The sequence below is a fragment of the Solanum verrucosum genome, unplaced genomic scaffold (genome assembly GCF_900185275.1).
Source record: "Solanum verrucosum unplaced genomic scaffold, falcon-dt-bn FXZP01000273.1, whole genome shotgun sequence".
NCBI lineage: Eukaryota > Viridiplantae > Streptophyta > Magnoliopsida > Solanales > Solanaceae > Solanum > Solanum verrucosum.
This window is the reverse complement of record NW_026020163.1, coordinates 625,791-646,280: the sequence shown is the minus strand read 5'-3', so window position 1 is coordinate 646,280 and position 20,490 is coordinate 625,791. Positions and strand designations below refer to the sequence as shown.

Below are 20,490 nucleotides of genomic sequence, written 5' to 3'. Positions count from 1 at the left end.
TTAATCATAATTTTGATACTCCCTCCATTTCAAATTAATTAAATTGTTGAGGTGTTTCACACCCTTTAAGAAAAAAAGATTAAGACATATATTAAGCATAACTTTCCATTTTTACCCTTATTAATTATTGTCAAATTTATAATTAAAATAACTAAATATTAATTAATAACTAATTTCAATACTAACGTATAAATATCCATTAGATGTTTTTAAGTATTTTCGTTACTCAAATTGGATGTCTCTTTGTCTACTATGATATTCATCAAAACATTATTTCTTCATGTGCTTTTATTAGTAATTAGATGGGAGTTACCTGCAATGTTTCCTATGTAATAGGTAATTAACTTCTATGGAAATAAGACATTATTTTGAAGTGTTGGTGTGGGGCTAAAAATTATCTAGCGCACATCATCGACATAGATGAAGCGTGGTGATTTGTTATGATCCTATTGCAAAATATGAGACTTCTATGACCTCGGATTCTTCCACCTCGTAGCTAATTTTTGGGGTGTGATTCTCCCTCGATTGTATCAAAATAAAATGTAAAATAAAAGGAAGCTTGACCACACGACTCAATTATCAAACGAAAACAAAAGCACTTCCACACGTAGTTTTATTGATGGGACTGTTTCTTAAAGGATTTAATATGCACATATTTTTTTTATAACATAAGGTGTACATAGATCATGGACACCTCAAAACCTAAGTAGTATGGTCAAAATTACATCTCAATTATCACCTTTTTACAACTTTTCGAATTCGCATTGCGAAGTCCCACATTCGGATGCTCCCTAACAAAGGGTACTCTGTATCCAAGGGGACTCAGACCCGAGACGTTTAATTAAAGATGAAGGAAACAATCTTTGTTGGTCACTTGCTTATATATTAAAACACACCTTAAAGCTAACTACACCAACTATCCGATGTTCCCATTTCCTACCTACCTGTACTATATATTACCAAACATGAAAAGTCTTTAGGATATCACCCATTGTGAAAACAATAAACAACTAACTTGAACCATTATTATTAAAATAATAATATTAATAATTAGTGAATTTTATCCCCCACAAATAAGCACAGTCAAACTTGATTCCTTCCACAAGTTTTCAACAACATTTTAAAAAAATTATCAAAATAAAAAAAAATAGTTATATTAATTTAGTCCTACAATCTCTCTGAATCAATGCTCTAAGCAAATGAGTTCCTCATTTCATCATAGAATTCTCAGCTTTTCTGTTTTTTGTGTGTTTTGTTGAAACTCTCTCTACACCAATAATGAAACTCTTAATTCTCTAACAAATTCTTTTTTTCTTTTTTGTTGTTTTTTTGACTCCCTTCAAACCCCCCATTTTTTTTCCTTTCTTGCTTTCCCTCTGGGACACACCCATTTTCCCTTCATTCACTTTCTAATCTTCCCTTTCCTTTCTCCAACAAAAAACATAAAAACATAACCAAAAAAAAAAGTAGTTTGGATCTTTTACTCTTTGCCTTTTGTCCCAATAAATAAATAAATATGGGGGGTTGTTGCTCAAAGGCAGAGACTGATCCTGCACAAAATAATGAAGAAATTGCACAATCATATTCAAAACAAGGAGAATCACATGCAGGCATGTAAATCTTGATTTTCAAATTTCATCATTTTCAACCAATGTCAACCTATATGCACATATATGTTATGTTTGAATTTTTTTTGGATGAAATAGAAATCTGATGAAATATCTTGTTAATACATGGATAAAACACGTGATGACATGCTCAGAAAACGCATATGCATCGTGTACATACATGTATTCTATTGAAAGTTATTCAGCAAAATGATGTCTGATGATATCTCTTGTTACATGCATAAAAACACAGAGATGTGTGTGTATGTCTGATGACATCTCGTGTTGATACATGCATAAGAACATAAATATGCAGTCAGATGCATGTTCATTGAATGCATATGCATGCATAGACATTCTATTGAAATTTATCGATGAAACAATGTGTAATGGCATTTCTTTTCTTGTTAATTACATGCATAGAAACAGAGACATGTGCCTGGACACATAATATATACAAAAAAATTTCAATGAAACGGTGTCTGATGACATCTCGTGTTGTTACATGCAGGGAACAATGACATGCAAGGTTCCACTACACCATCAAAGGCTCCACCACATGCATCACCAAACCATTCTTCTAAGCCATCTAAGGCAGCCCCAATAGGGCCAGTATTAGGCAGGCCAATGGAGGATATAAAGGCAACATACACCCTAGGTAAAGAACTAGGAAGAGGTCAATTTGGTGTAACACATTTGTGCACACACAAACAAACAGGGGAGCAATTTGCATGCAAAACAATTGCCAAGAGGAAATTAGTGAATAAAGAGGATATTGAGGATGTAAGGAGGGAAGTGCAAATTATGCACCATTTGACAGAACAACCAAACATTGTTGAACTCAAAGGGGCTTATGAGGATAAACATTCTGTGCATTTGGTCATGGAATTGTGTGCTGGAGGTGAACTTTTTGATAGGATTATAGCTAAAGGGCATTATACAGAAAGAGCAGCAGCTTCATTGTTAAGAACAATTGTGCAAATTGTACATACTTGTCATTCAATGGGGGTCATTCACAGAGATCTTAAACCTGAAAATTTCCTCCTACTTAGCAAGGATGAAGATGCACCTCTCAAGGCTACTGATTTTGGTCTTTCTGTGTTCTACAAGCAAGGTAATACCTATCTACTCCATTTGTTTCATTTCATATGACAATGTTTATATGGTCGGAACAAAGTTTAAAGAAAAATATTTTTTGACACATGAGTTACATATATCTAACATATCAAAAATAACCTAAGAATCTTGTGTTTTTTTAACATAGCCCTGCATATACACATTCCAAATCATGCATCATAAACTGTTTTAAGGCAGATCTTGAATATTTGTTGAATCTTTTAACAAAACTATGTTCCTTTTTATGCATATTTTTTCTTTTTATGTTACAGGAGATGTGTTTAAAGACATAGTGGGGAGTGCATATTACATAGCACCAGAAGTGTTGAAGAGGAGATATGGTCCAGAAGTTGATATTTGGAGTATTGGGGTTATGTTATATATTCTTCTTTGTGGTGTTCCTCCTTTTTGGGCAGGTAATTAAATTACAAAAAATTATTATCTGATTGTATATCCTCCATAGAATCAACCCAGTAGCACTAACGCTTCACGTTCTTTCTATTCTAATCCCCATCAAATTCCAAGATAGATGGCTAATACTAAAATGCACACACTTAACTGAAGAAAGAGAGATTTCCTTTTGTTACCAAACCTTCTTTTATTGATTGATGTTTTTAAGTCTTCTTATCTAAGAGGATATCTTAATCTTGCTTTGGAGGCCCGTATCTTCTATACAGTTAATATATAGAACTTATACTCATTAGAAAATGTTGGTGCGTTTCAGAATCTGAAAATGGAATATTCAACGCAATACTGCGTGGACATGTTGATTTTTCAAGTGACCCATGGCCTTCAATATCTAGTGGAGCTAAGGACCTTGTTAGGAAAATGTTGAATTCAGATCCCAGTCAAAGGTTAACTGCACTCCAAGTCCTAAGTAAGTATTTTCTATATATATATATATATATATATATATCACACACACACTGTACACACACACACACACTTATAGGTATTGAATTAGTACTTTTTGCATATTCAATTTTCTAACTAATTGAGTGCGTATATATTATAATATGAATTAGATCATTCATGGATCAAGGAGGATGGAGAAGCACCAGATACACCACTTGACAATGCTGTTCTGAATAAGCTCAAAAACTTTAGTGCTATGAACAAGTTCAAGAAAGTTGCTCTTCGGGTAAGTTATACAGTCAAACTGTAGAGCGTTGTTTTCTGTATATTTTCAGTCAAACTTATTGTATACAATTTGTAAGTAACTTAACTTGATGGTGCAAGAATATTAATCATTGTAGGTACATAATACTTAAAAAGTACACCATGAGAAGTATAAATTCATCAAAAAAATGTATATATTAACTTGGAAAAATTTACAGGTTATTGCAGGGTGCCTCTCAGAGGAAGAAATAATGGGATTAAAGCAGATGTTCAGAGGAATAGATACTGATAATAGTGGCACAATTACACTTGAGGAGTTAAAGCAAGGATTAGCCAAACAAGGCAACAAATTATCAGATTATGAAATCAAGCAATTAATGGAATCTGTAAGTTCTCTAAACATTTTTAGTTCTTCAAAATGAGTCTTTTTAATATCAAAACACTTCTTTTTTTTCTTGAATGTCAACCACTATAACAGGAATTTCAATATGAATATGAATTAAGTTAGTGTTTGATGTCTAAGATTAAACTTTGTCTAGATGAAAAAGTGAAAAAATGAAGATTAATTTGTGCCTTTGCTTCTTCCATCTAATTAAGCTAATAATTCTGATGTGTATATGTTTTTTGGATAACATTATAGGCTGATGCTGATGGAAATGGAACAATTGATTATGAAGAGTTCATCACAGCAACAATGCAAATGAATAAAATGGACAGAGAGGAACATCTTTACAAAGCTTTCCAATACTTTGATAAGGATAGCAGTGGGTAAGTTTATTCCCCAAAATCAAAATTCCTTAAGGAAGAGGACGTGCCGGCCGAAAAAAAGAAGATTTAAGTCATAACTGACCTGATTGTGTAAATATTTTTTGTCCAACTTTATATTACAGGATATAATTTTCTTTTTTGATATCAGGTATATTACAATGGAAGAGTTAGAGCAAGCTTTAATAGAATTTGGTATGAATGATGCAAAGGATATAAAAGAAATCATTTCTGAAGTTGATTCTGACAATGTAAGTAAAAAAGAACATCTAAAAATGCACACACTTTATGCATATAATGATTTATAGTTCTGCAATTTTTTACAAATTAATGTATATAAATAAAAACTTTTTTTGTGCAGGATGGTCGTATTAATTATGATGAGTTTGTAGCTATGATGAAGAAAGGAAATCCAGAAGTAGCAACAAATGCAAAGAAACGAAGGGACGTTTTCGTCGAATAATTGTTGTTGTTATTATTGCTATCAGAAGAATTTGGCAAAAACAAAAAAAAAGAAGTAAAGTTATTTGTGTCTTTATTGAAGGGAGAGAGACCAAATTTCAAGAGAGTTTCAAAGTTATAGATGCTCTTGTATATTAACTAATATGTTAAAAATATTAAAAGAAAAAAAAGAAGAAGAAAAATGCAATGAAAACAAAAATAAGATAGTAGAATTTGATGGATAGATTGTGATTTGAGGGTCTTTTTTGGTTAATGGTTACTTTTAATGGTTGTTTTTGAGTTGGAAACAATGGGGTCTTCAATGTATCTATCTATATATAATATATCATAATGTATAATATATAAATACATGTGTATATATATGTTTTGTGCAACACTAGAGATAGATATTAAGTGTTGTTTTCTAATCAATAACCTTTTTGATATTGTCTTTATGTACATACATCAAATTATTGAAAGAGTTCTGACTAAGAGCAATATCCTTTTACCAATTGAGATCTCAAGATGTACTATAAAGTTTTTACACTAACATTTAATTTTAAAAATAGAATGACGCAGAAAATGAAAATTCTCTCTTGTTGAGATTCTCATGATTTATTAAAGTTTTATGGAATATCATAAAGGGAAATTCAGTGCACAAAGCATTTTGCGTTCACACAGGGTTTAGGGAAGGATGCACGCAAGGAGGTGTAATATAGGCAACTTATCCTGACACGAGCATCTTATTTCACGGTTTGAACCTGTGACCTATAGCCTATAGGTTACAGGGAGATAACTTGGCAGTTGCTCCAAGTCTCCTTTCCAATGGAATATTCATGCCAATACCAATTTGAAACAGAACGCAAAAGCTCATAATCACCACTTCATACACGACAGAATTGTGACAAAACACTACCAGTAAATCCATAAACATCTAGCAACATTTCAAAATATGGAGAAATTTTCAAAATTATGCATTGTGTTATCTCTAATATGGTGAAAACCGTAGCAAATTGTATGATTTGATGCTTAGGCATGTTGGAAATACAGAGATAGCGTACAAAAGATGTCCTGACATCAACCATTCACATTGATTGTGTTCCCAGGATGTTTGAGTCAAAATTGTAGGACAAATCGAAAACAAAATGGTTTTGTCCAAACTTAGCTCTGTCACCGGGAGGAGGGGCAGGGGAAAGAGCAGGGACACGAAGAGTACCCGCTTCAATAAGTTGGGATCGATGGATCAACTTTGACAGCATATTCATGGATTCCTCCGGCAATGTTAAATACTTTCCTGAATCCCTGAGAATCCCAAATAAAAAAATTTGTAAAGAAGCAACAATGGTTCATTATGACAGGATGAACAATGACAGAATTGCACCTCTAGTGGTAATATCACCTAAGATCTATCGACATACTGGAAATAAACCATCATAATTAGTTTCACCACTTCTCAAATCATTTGGTGTATGAAACATGTCATAGCATGCAACACACTAAAGTGGATCAAATGTAAAAACTAATATGTACATTGAATAGAATAGTATAAGCCTCTGGAGGTGGGACTTTACACCCACTAACAAAATACATCATCTATATGTGCTATAACCAGAAGCTACTATCGTTCCTATATAACCTGTCCTCCCCCCCCCCCTCCCCTTCTTAGGTGTGAGCTGGTGTAAGAGAAGCTCGTTAAGTCAAATTCCTCTCAAAAAGGGAAAAACAATTACTACTCGTTAATAGCTTTCGCATTCACGGCAAGTTGCCAAAGACTGTTCACTTGGCTAGCATTAGGTTCATCATTCTGTGAAGGAAGATGCTTAAACCAGCATCTTTTAGAAAGATGCAGTTTCCACAAGTATATGCTGTGAAAATAAATAATTCTTATATAAACAGGCATTTAGGCTTTTGGCATACTTAATAGGAGAGATGCTTCAGTAAACCTAATTTTCAACCCGAACCCCAACTTTCTTCTGGTACACATCACACTTTACTTATGCCTCGAAGTCCACAAGTGAAGATCTAAAAGACCATCTTCATCTACTAGTATGAGAGATAACTGTTCCAATTTATGCCTTGCATCTCAGAAGGATGATAGGAACACAAAAACCTTCCATTACATGTAGAACAGGTTTATCTGTTGACATTATACACAACTACAAATGAAGGTAAAGATCCTACCTGCGTCTGCAACCACTTGGCGACTTGTAGTGACCTCATGCCATGGTGACACTGCATAGAAGACAAAAAGTTATTTGAGAAGAGACAGGAAAGGGAGGGAAGGAAGAGGAGAAGCATATTTTTGAATAACCGATATTCACCCATCTGACCCTCTATATGTTATCATAGTTTATCATGACAGATTTTTACAAAATAAGCAGTCAAATTTTGAGTTAAATGCTTCTGTTTAAGGAGAAACTCTTAGCTCAAAGCGTAAGAACAGAAGACCGGCTTCTAAACAGTGTTAAGAAGTGTCTGCAAAGAAGAACATGCACTAACCAACACATAAGTGTCCTTCTGAGGATCAAACTTAGTAGTTATTTCTGGTCCCCAGACTCCAAATTGGCGAAGAGGAAGAACCTGAAATCCTGGTACAGAAGCTTGGGCCCTGTCACAACACAAAAAGCAGAAATGAACAGTGGAACCATGATTCCTGCTCTTCTAAAGAAAAATATAGTGACCTCATCCTCCTTCCAATGCATTCACATGTTTAAGTATCATGCTCTAACTTTCCAATGTCGCCAAATATGTCTAATGAGGAGCACTGAGAATTTAATTTTGAAGCAAATAAGATCAGTCAATTGACTCGCACAACTTGTTATTGTCATTGTTAGTACAATTAATACTACTATTACTCATAAGCCAGGTGTGATGCAGATAAAGAATAAATTCCACATTTGCATGGGATATTACTAGCTTTCGAGGCAGTTTCTGGCTTGAAAGTGAATCTTGCTAAGAACAACATCACAACATCATTAGTTTTAATGCACCCCCAAGATTGGTGGGCAGCTTCTATTAGCTTCTCCTTATATTTGAAGGCTGAAAGACAGGTCAATTCTGCTCAGCATCAAAAGCTATTGCCTTCCCATAAGTCATATACCTATTCTCTCCGTCTTTGTCGTGTGACAGGAACCATGTGGACACGCTTCACAACTGAAGCCACATTCATTACTTGGGAAGCCCCTTGGACTCTTTTCTATTTTAAGTCCAGTATGCTCATTAACTTAAATAAATAATAAATAACTAAAAGATATTAAAGCTGCAAGTGAGTATTCTAAAATAGTGAAAGAAACGAGCTCATACACTTCCTCTGGTTCTCGAACATCAATCAATTGAGCCTCTTCCAGGAAAGAGGGATCTTGAAACCTCACATGAAACTCGTTCGGCTGGATGTGTTCAAGTACAGATTCCTCCCTGCATATAGCAGTAACACAAGTAAGAACAAGGCTCCTGAGTTGTTCAAGTGAAGAAGGATTTCTTTGATTACCTCTCAGATAGAACTTGCAACAAATGCCACCCAAACTTAGTTTTGCACTTTACAACCTTATTCAGAGGTGCACCAAATGCAGCTTCTTCAAATTCTGGCACCTAATAATATTAACAATGAAAATACAAAAACAAATAAATCAAGTCAATTAAGCCTGGGCATCCAGGTGACCAAGAATGCAACTTCTAAAAAGTAGAAAGGTACTTATTAGGATACAAATAACAAAAGGCAACAATGGTGTAGTTATGTACAATTGGAAATTTAAAATCATAACAAAAGTCAAATCTCCATCTAAATGTTTATAAGACAGCACATGTATGATATTTTGTTTGCTATCATCTGAAGGCCTGTCAGTATGAAAATTAACATTCTGGAAACATAATCACAAGAAAATTTGATTCCTGTCACCAAAAGCCGAAGAAAAAGAAGAAAAATACTTTTGAAGATAAGAATCATAAGAAGCATACCATTTGCCCTTTTCTCACCCAGCCCAGCATTCCCCCATCTTCTTTAGATGGACACATGGAATACTCAACGGCCAGATCACTTAGATCCTCTCCTGATTGTAACAAGCATTTCAGTCAACAATATAAATGAAAGGACAAGCATCAAGAGAGAACTTGTTTCATACTAACATACCCAGTTCTCAAATTTAATCATGACATTTGAATAACTTACTTATAAATTTAGTCCTCATTTGTTCTCAGCTTCTTAAATTTGTATGGAAATGTTACTGGGGCTTTCCTTACTAAGAAATAAAGTTGAAAATTAACCTTCAGCAGTTCTTTTCTGAAGGTCGAGTAGAAGCTTCTGATCGTCTTCTTTGACAAGTAAATGCTGCACCAATATCTCCCGATCGCCTCCAGAACTGCCTCCAGGACCACTCCCAGCACTATATGAAGCTGAAAGTTATATATTGTGAGATTTAGCAGCAGCATGCATCAGATGATAGCAAAAGGAAAAGAACTCTCTTCGCCCTTCAGATTCTGGAACAACCACTACGTGATCTCAAGATCCAGAGGACATCAGACAGACAAAACCTATAATAGCTACACTCACATTTCTGATGATTGATGAAGCCACTTTTTTTTTTTTGGAGATAACTGTGGTGTCCGGGCCAGTTTGCGCGAAACTTCGGTACCACTAAACTACAAAGCGTGCTGCTTTCCACTAATATTTCTACAAATAGGCTGTTTCTACAGCTCAAACCATGACCTACAGGCATGGGCAGAGCTAGGGAGGAAAAGTACACTATATACACAAGGTCAAGTGAAAATGGACCTCACACTTATTGCCTGGAAACTATGGTACCAGTAAACTACAAATCGTGCTACCTTCCCTTATTATTTCTGCAAATTGGCTGTTTCTACAGCTCAAACCATGACCTACAGGCACGGGCAGAGCTACGACCGGAAAGTGCACCGTATACACAAAGGTCAAAATCATTTCTTTGGGTTAAGGTCTCGTGTCCAAATTCCAGCAGAGACAAAAACACTGCCTTCATTGATAGAGTTACCTGGTCTATCTCATGGAAGTTGTGTCGTATGCTGTCTCAGATACCACGGTTATCCAAAAAGAATCATTCTTTGGGTATATATATATAGTAAATGTTGAATCTTTTAGCTTTTTCATTCTGAAAATCCCAGCTTGGCCACTGCCTACACATCATCAAAAAGAACAACTCTACCCCACCCCCCTCCATTTTGACCTACATTTTAACTCTACTGTTACACTAGGGCTCAACCTCAACAAAGCATCCATCAGCTACGAACAAAAAACAGTAACACAATAGAGATTGTTCATAAAATCAAACAAATACCTGTAACCACTCTCGAACAAGAATGAGTACGACCCATCATTGTTGACACCCTTTTGAAGCTGGGAAACTGGAAATTACGTGAATTGGGGAAAAGGGTTGTCGAGTGAAGTAAAGCTAAGCGAGTAAAGTTTGATACTTTACGAGAAGATGGATTCAAGAAAGAGAGAATGAAATTAACTGGTGCTCCACAAATTGATGGAACATGCAAAGAAGAAGAAGAAGAAGAAATTCTCAACATTTTTTGGGATTTTTTGAGAAATTTGGAATGCAAATTGAAATCAATTTTATGCAATTTTTTTCTTGAAAGATTAGAAAACTATATCTATCTACTACTCCTTCCATTTCATTTTGACTTTAGTACTTCCCTAGATTTTGGAAATCTATATGTTGATTAGTAAGGGGTTGTTTGGTGGGGTGCATTAAAAAAATAATACAAAGAAAATTTTATTTCAATCGTGACACATAAATTGGGATAAAGGGTATATTACCATGTTTTGTTTTTACTTGGATTTTGAATTAGTCATACATCTTTGTCTATGAAGAAAATCATCACCATCACACATCACCCCTCCCGATTTCACTTGTGAAATTACATTGAGTATTGAGTATGTAGTCTCAAACCAACAAAAATGAATAATGTCCAAAGAACTAACTTTGAAGAGCCTTAACAGCACCTGTGGAGAGTTCAGAAAGAATAGCTTTATACAGTTTGTCATCAATTTGACATTTAACTTTGCCAAAACCTCCAGAATGTGGCTATAAAACACAGTTCTAAGAAAAATCCTACTAGAACAGCAGAACAACCAAAAAGCTGAATTTTAGAACAACTACTACAAGTGCTAATAACCAGGTCAAAATTTTATGTGTATATATTCAAAGAATTTCGTAACACAAATACACTTTAGGAGTAAAAAACTACTGGGTTTGGCTGCACCCGTATCTGAGCTTCTACCTCCGCCCCTGTTTCTGTACTTCTAGATATACAACAACCAACTCTGGCATTGGAACAAATTTATAAGGACATGAATGGTACAGACTCCATGCATTTAAAAAGAGCAACGGATTTGAGTAATAATCCTGTCAAACCTCCATTGATTGATAACGATTTTCAGAAAAGTGGTTTGAGAGGCTAGAACTGAAAAAAAATAAAAAAATCACCATGCACATCTTGATCCCTCGTTTACTTCTTGTGGAAGTTGGAGAATGGTGTCGTATCTTCGTCTACCTCAAATGTGACAAGGGACGGAAGTTAACAGTGGCAATCAACTTCCTGATTTTTTAGGCGACTTGATGGCCTCCAAGTATAGACAAGCATTCCTATGACGAGGATGATGGCTCCTGAAATGAAACCGGGTGGGAGGGAGGACGCAACGCCAAGATATGGTAATGGTAATGTGAATAAAAAGACTGATATTGGTACTGCAGAGAAAAGTATCAAAAGAAATTGAGGTCAGTAGCGCCTAGATATTCGTCTAGAAGAAAAGGTTTCAACTGCAGTAAGCTGAGACTAAATCTGCTAGTGTAAGTGAAATACCTGAAACTGTAGACGCGAGACAAGATAGCACAGCAGAGGAAATCTTAAGCAGATGTAACAATGATATATTGTAACCCATGTTGACAATGATAAACAGCAGCGGTAGAAGAGGTGCACCAGCACACCCTAGAACAAGACGAGAAAGAAACAACTACAATCAGTGCTCTGTCTTTGAATAAAAGAGTAATAAATTGAGAAGAAAATATCGCATGATCTAGCTTTTGGGGTCGAATTAGGTCCAAGGTTCATTATTCATGCTTCTCCTTTTCGTGCATCATCAGAAGCTAACTCAAACTATTTCACTACTTACCACTGGATAATGTGCCGATGTTCAAAAAGCATGCAGCACCATCTCTAAGATAGTTTGGCAGTTGAGTAAATGGAACACCCCATAACTTCGACAAAAATGGGAGGAGAAGGCATATAAAAACTGCCTGCAAAAGATGTCGAACCAGTTTCAGTAAGGAAAAGAATACAGTGAATTATAAATAGTACAAGATGCCTACCTGGTAAGCCGATCCAAACGAGTTCACAACAAACAGATCAACAGTACCTCCCTGCTTATACCATGGTAAATTAAGAAAAAGACCATCAGATCTTAGTATGTCAAGTAATAACAGAACAAAGTTAGGAATTCAACATACATTTTTGTGGGCTAACTGAACCTAGGCAAGGTGACTAAAGACGCTCAAGTCTAGGTACAACTGTTTCTAGTAGCAGAATAAGTTTCCTCTTACTTTTCGACAAAGATAAACTTCTTATTCAGATAATGGTTTTCTGACTTTTAACAGCTAAATCATGTACTCCCTCCGTTTCGATTTGTTTGTCTTACTTTCCTTTTTAGTCTATTTCAAAAAGAATGCCTCTTTCCTTTTTTAGCAACTCTTTGATTTCAATTTTTCACTTGACATTTTTAAGACCACAAGATTAAAGGGCATTTAGGTACATTCAACATTTCTTTAGTTTAAGACCACAAGATTCAATCTTTACTTTCTTAAAATCTGCGTCAAGTCAAAACCAGACAAATAAATTGAAACTGAGGAGTGATAGAAAAATCTGCAGCATGCCTACCTTCAGCCTTTTAGCAGCATCCAGGAATATTACTTCCTGCATACAAGGAAAATGAATCCTCTAGGTAAATCATACTGCTATCATGAAGATGACAAAACCTCGAAATCCTATTGAAAGAAGAAGAGAGGAAACAAAAGGGAAGGTATGAACCTTCAAGACAGTATCCGCAGCTTGTAACAAAAAAGAAACTATCATCAAAAGACTCCAAAATACACCACCGTCCATCAAAGATCCAGCACTAGATCCACTGCAAATTAAGTAAGAGACAATCAGGAAATTCAACCACTATTTGAAAGTATGGTTCCTCATTCAAACTTAATTGCAAACCAAGATTTTCCAAAGAGGATAACTCTTGTTGGAAGTAGATTATCATTTCAAATATTTCATTTATCCATGAGTAATAAATAACGTGGAAGTCCTACCTAACCAAACACAATAGTAAGGATAAGATAGAAGTTTGGAGTGTGATAGGATGATGCACACTTTAGGGGTATGGTTACTGTAGATACTTAGAATTATAGAAACATCTGATTGGTTTCTCAAAATCTCTAGTTCAACAACAAATAATTTTGACAAAGGGAACACTAATGATATGTATCTGCAACTGAGCATCATCCATACGCAGAAAGAGAAAGCACAAATGCAACACTTCACCATTTGAACTTTTGGTGGTTTTATTGTTATACTTCTTCGCTAAACAATATAGAGAAGATAGACATTGACTTCCAAGCAATTTTATGTGCATCAATAAGTTTTCTGAAACTTCACATGACAACAAGATTTAGAACACTTTAGGAAAAACTCTTGTTTTATTTTTTGGAGTAAGTGCATTCCTCAATGACACTGCATCGCATGAGACTGAGCAGCCTCAATGGCACGGCCAAATCCAAGAGGAGCATAGACATACTTAGGAAGAACTATCACCACAAACTAAATAGACGACGAGGCTTCAGATCTCAGTAGTTAGAAACTTCCAGCCACTTGAACAAATTTTGCAAACTGATTGTTACGTAATTCTCAAAAAGCTATAGACAGAAATTGTGTCACATACCTTGCTACAGTTACTATAACACCAACAGACACGAGAAAGCACCCAAACAACTGGTTGAGGCTATATCTTCTTCCAAGGAAAATAAAAGACAGGAGAAGTTGCCACACAAGAAAGCTCTGCAAGATCAACAGATGGCCGAGTTAAATAACAGATTCAATTAACTTGTCACAGGAAGCATTACACGAAGTAAGCCTACAAGCATGTCCGTAAAACAACAACAAGCACTATGCCTCAATCTCACACTAGTTGGGGTCCTCAATATTCATTTGGACCATTTCATTTGAATACTCAACCATTTGTCCTTTTTCTATCTCCCAAAACTATAAGTTTTATAAATTTTACACTGACATGAAAATCTCTAAACAAACTAAAAAGATTCCTGCCAAACATATATGGATCTTTTGCTTCTGTTTTGTTCTATTCTTTGCTAAGTCCGAATATATACATAAGACTCTGTAGGTTTTTTATATGAATTGGATCTACCTCATCCACTTTAGCACTTTCAATCATCATAGTATCAATTCTACAAGCCTGTGCATTTGGAGGTACTACTCAGGTGACTTCATCTCATTCTTATCCTCTTCTACGTGTACTACTTGTGCCTTATGTTTTATGTGATCAACTTATATGACTGCACATCTTAAGAGCATTTGATTTCCCATTATCTAAATCATATGTTTTTAGGGTGACCAGTTAATCTTTCTGAGTACAGGTATTTAATATCAGTGGTTAAGAAATGAACCCATTAATGTCAACAATCAAATTGTTCGATAGTCTTCGTAGACAATGTTCTATGAGAGGAGCGTAAAATTGTTAGAACAAATATACTTATGCAGTCAAGCCACTACTATATTAGCACCCGCTCCCTATTTTTAGTTTTTATTTCCCTATCTTCAAAGTGTTTGGTCCTGCAATCAAGTTTTCAGGTAAGCTTCCTAGTTTTCCATCAATAGACTTAGGCACTTGAACTGATGGATACATTTCCTAAAAACCTAAAATCATGTGGCTCATTATCAGTATATGCTCTAAGAAGTTCAAAAAAAAGGTGAAAGGAAACAAATTTCAAATTTTTATTACCTGTGAGAGTATTGGAATTGTGGCCCCGGAAAGAATAGCTGTTGTAGAAGAGAATAATAACAAAGGATTAAGTAAAGAATCGAAAATCGGCAAAGCTATATAAATTCTCATGTTCAAGATTTCATGAAAAGAACAGAAGATCCAGAAATAAATTTCAAATAGAGAGGTCCATGAACTAAATGAAAAATAATACAAGCTGTCAACAAATTGGCATTTCGAGAGCAACTTGTTTAAGTCTTGTCAAAAGGACTCTTTGTATTTTGTAAGCAATAAAATGTCTTTAGAGGTTTGCAATTACTTATGGTACTCCTTTGCAATAAACACTTCGATAAAACATAATCTACTTAGATAATTGTGTTTCATAGCATCTTCAATTTTAAAGGATATCACTTTCCTTTTCAGATTTCTAGGCTAACATTATACAAAGAAAAAACTTCGAACTGAAAAGTATTAGAAGTCCTCTATATTTGCTTTGAATTTTTTACTTTCAAAATAATGTCTTATTTCCATAGAAGTTAATTACCTATTACAGGAAACATTGCAGGTAACCCCCATCTAATTAGTACTAATAAAAGCACATGAAGAAATAATGTTTTGATGAATATCATAGTTGACAAAGAGATATCCAATTTGAGTAACGAAAATACTTTAAAACATCTACTGGATATTCTAGTAATTTGATTCAGCATAAACATTGTATTACCTCCAGCTGCCATGCCAGACGCAGCAGCAAGAGCCTCTAATAGACCAACAGCAACATATGGAATTTTTGGAAGGGAAAGCATTTCATCAGTAACCTTGCCAGTATGATACCGTACGTATAAGATAGAGAAGTATACGAGTACATATCTGGGTGAAAGGACGCAGACGAAGCAATTAAGTTATTCCAACCATTAAACAAAACAACTGGAAATAAACAATCAGTAACAAATGTGTCTACAAATTTTTATTATTGATGCATTGTACTCAGATATTCAGCATATCCAGCGCGAAACTAAAGAACTTATACATACTTATGATTTTTATCTTCTTAAGTCTTAGTAATGTGAGTTAAGTGATAGAGGAATATTTAAAATTACTTTAGTCACACTATCAAAGAGTTCACGAATCCCCGTTCTGCCATCCAAACAAGCCACCCGTTCAAAGTTCCAGGGTTGGGCCGGATAGGACCAGATCCCTGCACTTTCAATACTACCTAAAGTTGGCTTAAAACTGAACTTGTGTGGCTGTTAGAAAGTTAACTATAAGAACCAGTTCATCAGAACCAATGTCATTAATAACAGTTCTGCTGTTTCTGATTCATCTCATTTAAAGCATCATTTGAACCAAATCTGGAAACCAAGCAAAAAAGGGTACAGAGCACACAATTCAATCTCCCCTAATAAATTGCATAATAAAGTTACCCCATGCATCAAGTATCACAAACAATGTAGAGCAAAATCATCCTGCAGGAGCATTATTTTTTCCAGTGACATTGTATATGTAGAATAAGCATACTGTTAAACTTGTTTGTAGGGGTAATACTTAATTTTTTCCCTTTTAATTATCACAAATTAGAACCACTTCTTATTTCTAACCACAAAGATTAACAATGAAGGCTACAGGGATTTAAATTTTAAAAGGAAAATTAAACAAATGCAAATATGTCACACATAGGTCTCAAATATACAAAGCAAATTTTTAACTATTGTTAAGGGAACACCAACATTCTGCCTATGGGACGACCCGATCAGTGTCATGGTCAAACATAGTGCTTTCTTGATGAACTTGGTTAATAAATAAAGTTGTGCTCATTTTTTATATGATGGTAAGTGTTTTATCCTAATAAGTGGTTCAATTCCCAAGAATAACATGCACACACATTGTGTTGAGGTATTGTTGAGTAACACCAGCATCCTACCAATGGTGAAGCTTAAGTGATGGGTCGAGCATAGCTCGGGTTAGAGTCAAATATAGCACTTGATGGACTTGATTAAGAAATAAAGTTACCATATTTACTATTAATTACTACTCCCTCTATCTCAATTTATGTGACACATTTCGCTTTTCGAGAGTCAAACAGTTTGATCGAGAATTTCCTCATGAAATCTTTAAATTTTTTAAAATGAAATTTATATATTTGTAAACTACATAAAAAGTACTATAAGTCTCAATAATTGATAATTCAAAATATAGAAAAAATTTACGATAAAAAATAGACTTGTTTGAATCTCGATATTCAAAATGTGACATAAATTGAGAGAGTATAACTTTTGGCATGACATAACATTTAACCTACACCCCCAATAATTGATGATGCATCAATGACTAGAAAACTATGGTAATATGGTCCAGTGGGTCCAAGGTGCAGTCGAAAGAATACATCCTAGGTAGGGGAAGTGATAAATTGAAAGAGGCTATGCAAAGTTTTATTCTTTCATTGTGAATCACTAATACTATGCATTATCAAGATGGAAATTACTCTATTACCCCCATCTATGGAAAGTATGACAAGGACTGACACTGACAAAAATAGGCAGTACCTTTAAATGTCTCTATTACCCTTGACATCATGTCACGTGACCTTGGAATTTTATCACGTGGCTTTCCATTTTCTTTATTTTTGTAAATGAACTTTTGTCTTTCAGCTAAGGGCACACATTACAAAATGGATTTACATGGAGCATTACTAAGAAGAAAAAAAGCATATTTTTCTATATTTAATAATTTTTTTATAACAATAATATATTTAATATAATTTCATAGGTAGAGTTTGGAGATGATTAAGTGTACGTATAACTTACCCCTACATTGTAGAGGCGGAAAGACCGTTTCCAAAAGATCATAGGTCGAATAACACACATCAAAACAAATATATAGATAAGTTGAACTAGGTTATTTCATTTTTTTTAATATGTAAAATCTATATATTCTTAATTTACATGAAAAATACTATATTTTACAAATTGTTTCTCATACCAATTGTACAAATTAAATGTACCTTGCCGCTTGATATATTTTCTATTTCTCTCTTATATTTTTATTATAATATAATTGTCGTTTCCTTTCATTATAATTTCAGCATCTTTGACCATGTTATACTCCCTACATACTGTTTTTTACTTATCACATTTTCTAAAAATAGTTATTATTATATAAAAAATTAAAAATAAAAAAAGAGAATCGGTTCACTATTTTTACTCTAATAAATGTGGAATACGTCAAATTATTTCTTAATTAATGTATTTCAAAAATACGTGGAGAAAAAAAGGTGACAGTAAAATAGAACTAAAGAAATAACAAACAGATAGTTGACTTACACTATCCACTCGGGTCACCCTAAAATATCGCGGAAGGTTAAATTCTCCTTCATATTTAATTGAAAAAATCGCGGGTTAACAAGGAAACCAAAAAAAAAAACTTCTATTTCAAATCAATAATAAAACCAAAAATAGCATACGATTGTTAATTATATTTTCAGATCATCATTCCGTGCTTGGGTCGGTAGGAGATAATAGGTACTTCTTTTTCCATCTGATATTCAATGCATATATTTAAACTTCAATTAAATCTATATCGCACACTATAACGCTCAATTGGAGATGGTGCTCCCAACAAAATTTTCTAGATATCTTTAAAATTAGTTGAGGCGCGCTAAGTTGGTCAGTTATATAAAAAAATATATATTCATTTTACTTTCCAAAAATTTACAAGCAATATTGTCCATTGAAAAATATAGTAAAAATATTCATAACTAGAATTTCTTTTTTGACTAGCTGAAAGGTCAAAAAAGGAAATAAACTCTGAATAGATATTTTATTTTATTTATCAATTTTCACAAATTAGAAAATTCTATCACTCTAACTTAGTGACTTATTTAATTGGAATAAATTATCTCAAGAGTTAGAAATAATATTACAATTTTGAAATAAGTTATTTTATAATTTTATTATAGCTAAATATAAAATAAACTTACCTAAAATTAATCTGGTGAATCGTAATTAGTTGTTTTTTATCGCTCATACAAACAAGCTATTAGTCATAAATAACTACGTAAAATAATACAAATAATCAAATTTAGAGTTCTAAAGTATGTTACTAATAGTTAAGTAAAACTATAGTTCTAATTATATTTTCATACCGAATCAACAAGGATCACAACTAATAGAAACGAAAAGAAAATTACCCGAAAGTGGCGAGTTGAGCCAAGAAGAAAGGATAGTTCTTCAAAGGCACTAACGCCAACTTGTAAAGCACGCGATTCCCTACACCTAGCACCACCGTAGCCGTCGCTGCAACCGCCACCTCCACCCGTCGATTACTACTTTTCCGGTTCTCATTAATCTCCACAACCTGATCTCCCACCGCACACCTCCTCCTCGTCCTCCATTTCCCATTCTCTCCGCCATCGAGTCCGCGGCGGCGGAATACACCGGTCGATTCCGCTGCCGCAATTACGTAAAATTTCGTTCTCGTTGATCTGCTAACGATTGAGGTCGGCCGGCGAGTATTGCTTACGAAATAACGAACATATGTGGAAGAGAGATAATCCGGTGACCGGACAGCTGGAAGTTTTGTTACCGGAATATGATACCTTGCTATCGGCGACGACAATTCGCCGGTAATTATCCGGCGAGTACAAACCGACATGGTGAGATTGTACAATTATCAATTACGAAAATACGTAAAACAGATTTATTTTTTCTTTCAGTTACTAATAATAAGAATTTTGAGAAGAAGCTCTTATATAACTCTTTTTTTTTTTGTAATATGATGGTGATTACGACAGAAAAACACCTAAGGACAAAATAGGAAATTAAAAATTATGTCAGATTTTTTTAATTTTAATTTTGGAAGTTACAACGAAGGAAACAATTTAATATAGTCATTCACATCATAGCATACGTAAGCATTTTGATTTTCTTTTTTAATTTCAATTTTGTGGAAGTCTTAAATTTGAAAGTGCATTCGATGGAAGTTGTCAAATTCGCTCACATGGTACATATTCTTTTTATCGGTGTAGAACTATATACGAGAACTAAATGCTCAATTTAAAATGTTTCATAGCAGTGATATACGACTTTGAACCTAATGATCTATCTAATAATTTTCGAAATGGGGAATTCTTGTTAGCAATAATCATGATAGTAGTTGTGGGAAGCTGGAATATAACATATGAATTGATCGTAGCTTTAGTGTGTAATTCGTTTTAGGTGACAATATTGACTTGCAAAAAAGATACTAAAAATATCTACTTATTTCATTTATCTGTGTCATTATTTAAAGTTAACGCAGCCTTTAGCCATTGATTTTTATCAAAAGAATCTTGTTGGCTTTTTAATCTTTTAATGTGTGGTCCTTTTTCAGTAGTAATAATAACTAGAATATTTTATATAGAATAATTAACACTTTATTGGTTGTGTT

The 20,490-nt window shown here is 34.2% G+C and overlaps 3 protein-coding genes across 4 annotated transcripts; 1 reads left to right on the top strand and 2 right to left on the bottom strand.

Moving 5' to 3' along the window:
• Window positions 1–1,489: 1,489 nt before the first annotated feature.
• LOC125828478 (calcium-dependent protein kinase 17-like) lies at window positions 1,490–5,143 on the top strand. The gene is made up of 9 exons (XM_049507771.1): window positions 1,490–1,610; window positions 2,119–2,721; window positions 2,996–3,139; window positions 3,448–3,600; window positions 3,749–3,864; window positions 4,061–4,228; window positions 4,483–4,610; window positions 4,759–4,858; window positions 4,969–5,143. The coding sequence occupies exons 1-9, from the start codon at window positions 1,517–1,519 to the stop codon at window positions 5,068–5,070; spliced, it is 1,608 nt and encodes a 535-aa protein (XP_049363728.1). The 5' UTR covers window positions 1,490–1,516; the 3' UTR covers window positions 5,071–5,143.
• Window positions 1,509–10,736, bottom strand: LOC125828476 (rhodanese-like/PpiC domain-containing protein 12, chloroplastic). 2 transcript variants are annotated; one of them, XM_049507770.1, is made up of 9 exons: window positions 10,355–10,665; window positions 9,309–9,437; window positions 9,003–9,094; window positions 8,536–8,636; window positions 8,352–8,462; window positions 7,548–7,656; window positions 7,230–7,280; window positions 6,265–6,350; window positions 1,509–1,550 (listed from the first exon to the last, which is right to left on the bottom strand). In XM_049507770.1, exons 1-8 carry the CDS (start codon window positions 10,590–10,592, stop codon window positions 6,270–6,272), a joined length of 912 nt encoding a protein of 303 aa, XP_049363727.1. In that variant the 5' UTR covers window positions 10,593–10,665; the 3' UTR covers window positions 1,509–1,550; window positions 6,265–6,269. The 2 variants fall into 2 exon arrangements, with proteins under 2 accessions (XP_049363727.1, XP_049363726.1); XM_049507769.1 differs by lacking the exon at window positions 1,509–1,550 and having other exon boundaries at window positions 5,936–6,350; window positions 10,355–10,736.
• An 865-nt stretch (window positions 10,737–11,601) lies between these two features.
• On the bottom strand, window positions 11,602–19,786 carry LOC125828535 (protein CLT1, chloroplastic-like). Its single transcript, XM_049507833.1, has 10 exons — window positions 19,253–19,786; window positions 15,791–15,936; window positions 15,088–15,125; window positions 14,011–14,126; window positions 13,110–13,206; window positions 12,960–12,995; window positions 12,395–12,445; window positions 12,199–12,322; window positions 11,889–12,014; window positions 11,602–11,773 (listed from the first exon to the last, which is right to left on the bottom strand). The coding sequence occupies exons 1-10, from the start codon at window positions 19,714–19,716 to the stop codon at window positions 11,604–11,606; spliced, it is 1,368 nt and encodes a 455-aa protein (XP_049363790.1). The 5' UTR covers window positions 19,717–19,786; the 3' UTR covers window positions 11,602–11,603.
• Between the last annotated feature and the right edge of the window lie 704 nt (window positions 19,787–20,490).

Excerpts from the sequence above, each read along its gene's own strand:
- LOC125828478 (XM_049507771.1), top strand. The coding sequence starts at position 1,517 with ATGGGGGGTTGTTGCTCAAAGGCAGAGACTGATCCTGCACAAAATAAT. Across the intron at positions 1,611-2,118 it reads ACAAGGAGAATCACATGCAG|GGAACAATGACATGCAAGGT; the intron begins GCATGTAAATCT and ends TGTTACATGCAG. Across the intron at positions 3,601-3,748 it reads AACTGCACTCCAAGTCCTAA|ATCATTCATGGATCAAGGAG; the intron begins GTAAGTATTTTC and ends AATATGAATTAG.
- LOC125828476 (XM_049507769.1), bottom strand. The coding sequence starts at position 10,592 with ATGTTGAGAATTTCTTCTTCTTCTTCTTCTTTGCATGTTCCATCAATT. Across the intron at positions 9,438-10,354 it reads TTGTTCGAGAGTGGTTACAG|CTTCATATAGTGCTGGGAGT; the intron begins GTATTTGTTTGA and ends TATAACTTTCAG. Across the intron at positions 8,637-9,002 it reads GGGTGAGAAAAGGGCAAATG|GTGCCAGAATTTGAAGAAGC; the intron begins GTATGCTTCTTA and ends TAATATTATTAG.
- LOC125828535 (XM_049507833.1), bottom strand. The coding sequence starts at position 19,716 with ATGTCGGTTTGTACTCGCCGGATAATTACCGGCGAATTGTCGTCGCCG. Across the intron at positions 15,126-15,790 it reads GTCTGGCATGGCAGCTGGAG|CTATTCTTTCCGGGGCCACA; the intron begins GTAATACAATGT and ends CTTCTACAACAG. Across the intron at positions 13,207-14,010 it reads GTTATAGTAACTGTAGCAAG|TGGATCTAGTGCTGGATCTT; the intron begins GTATGTGACACA and ends CTTAATTTGCAG.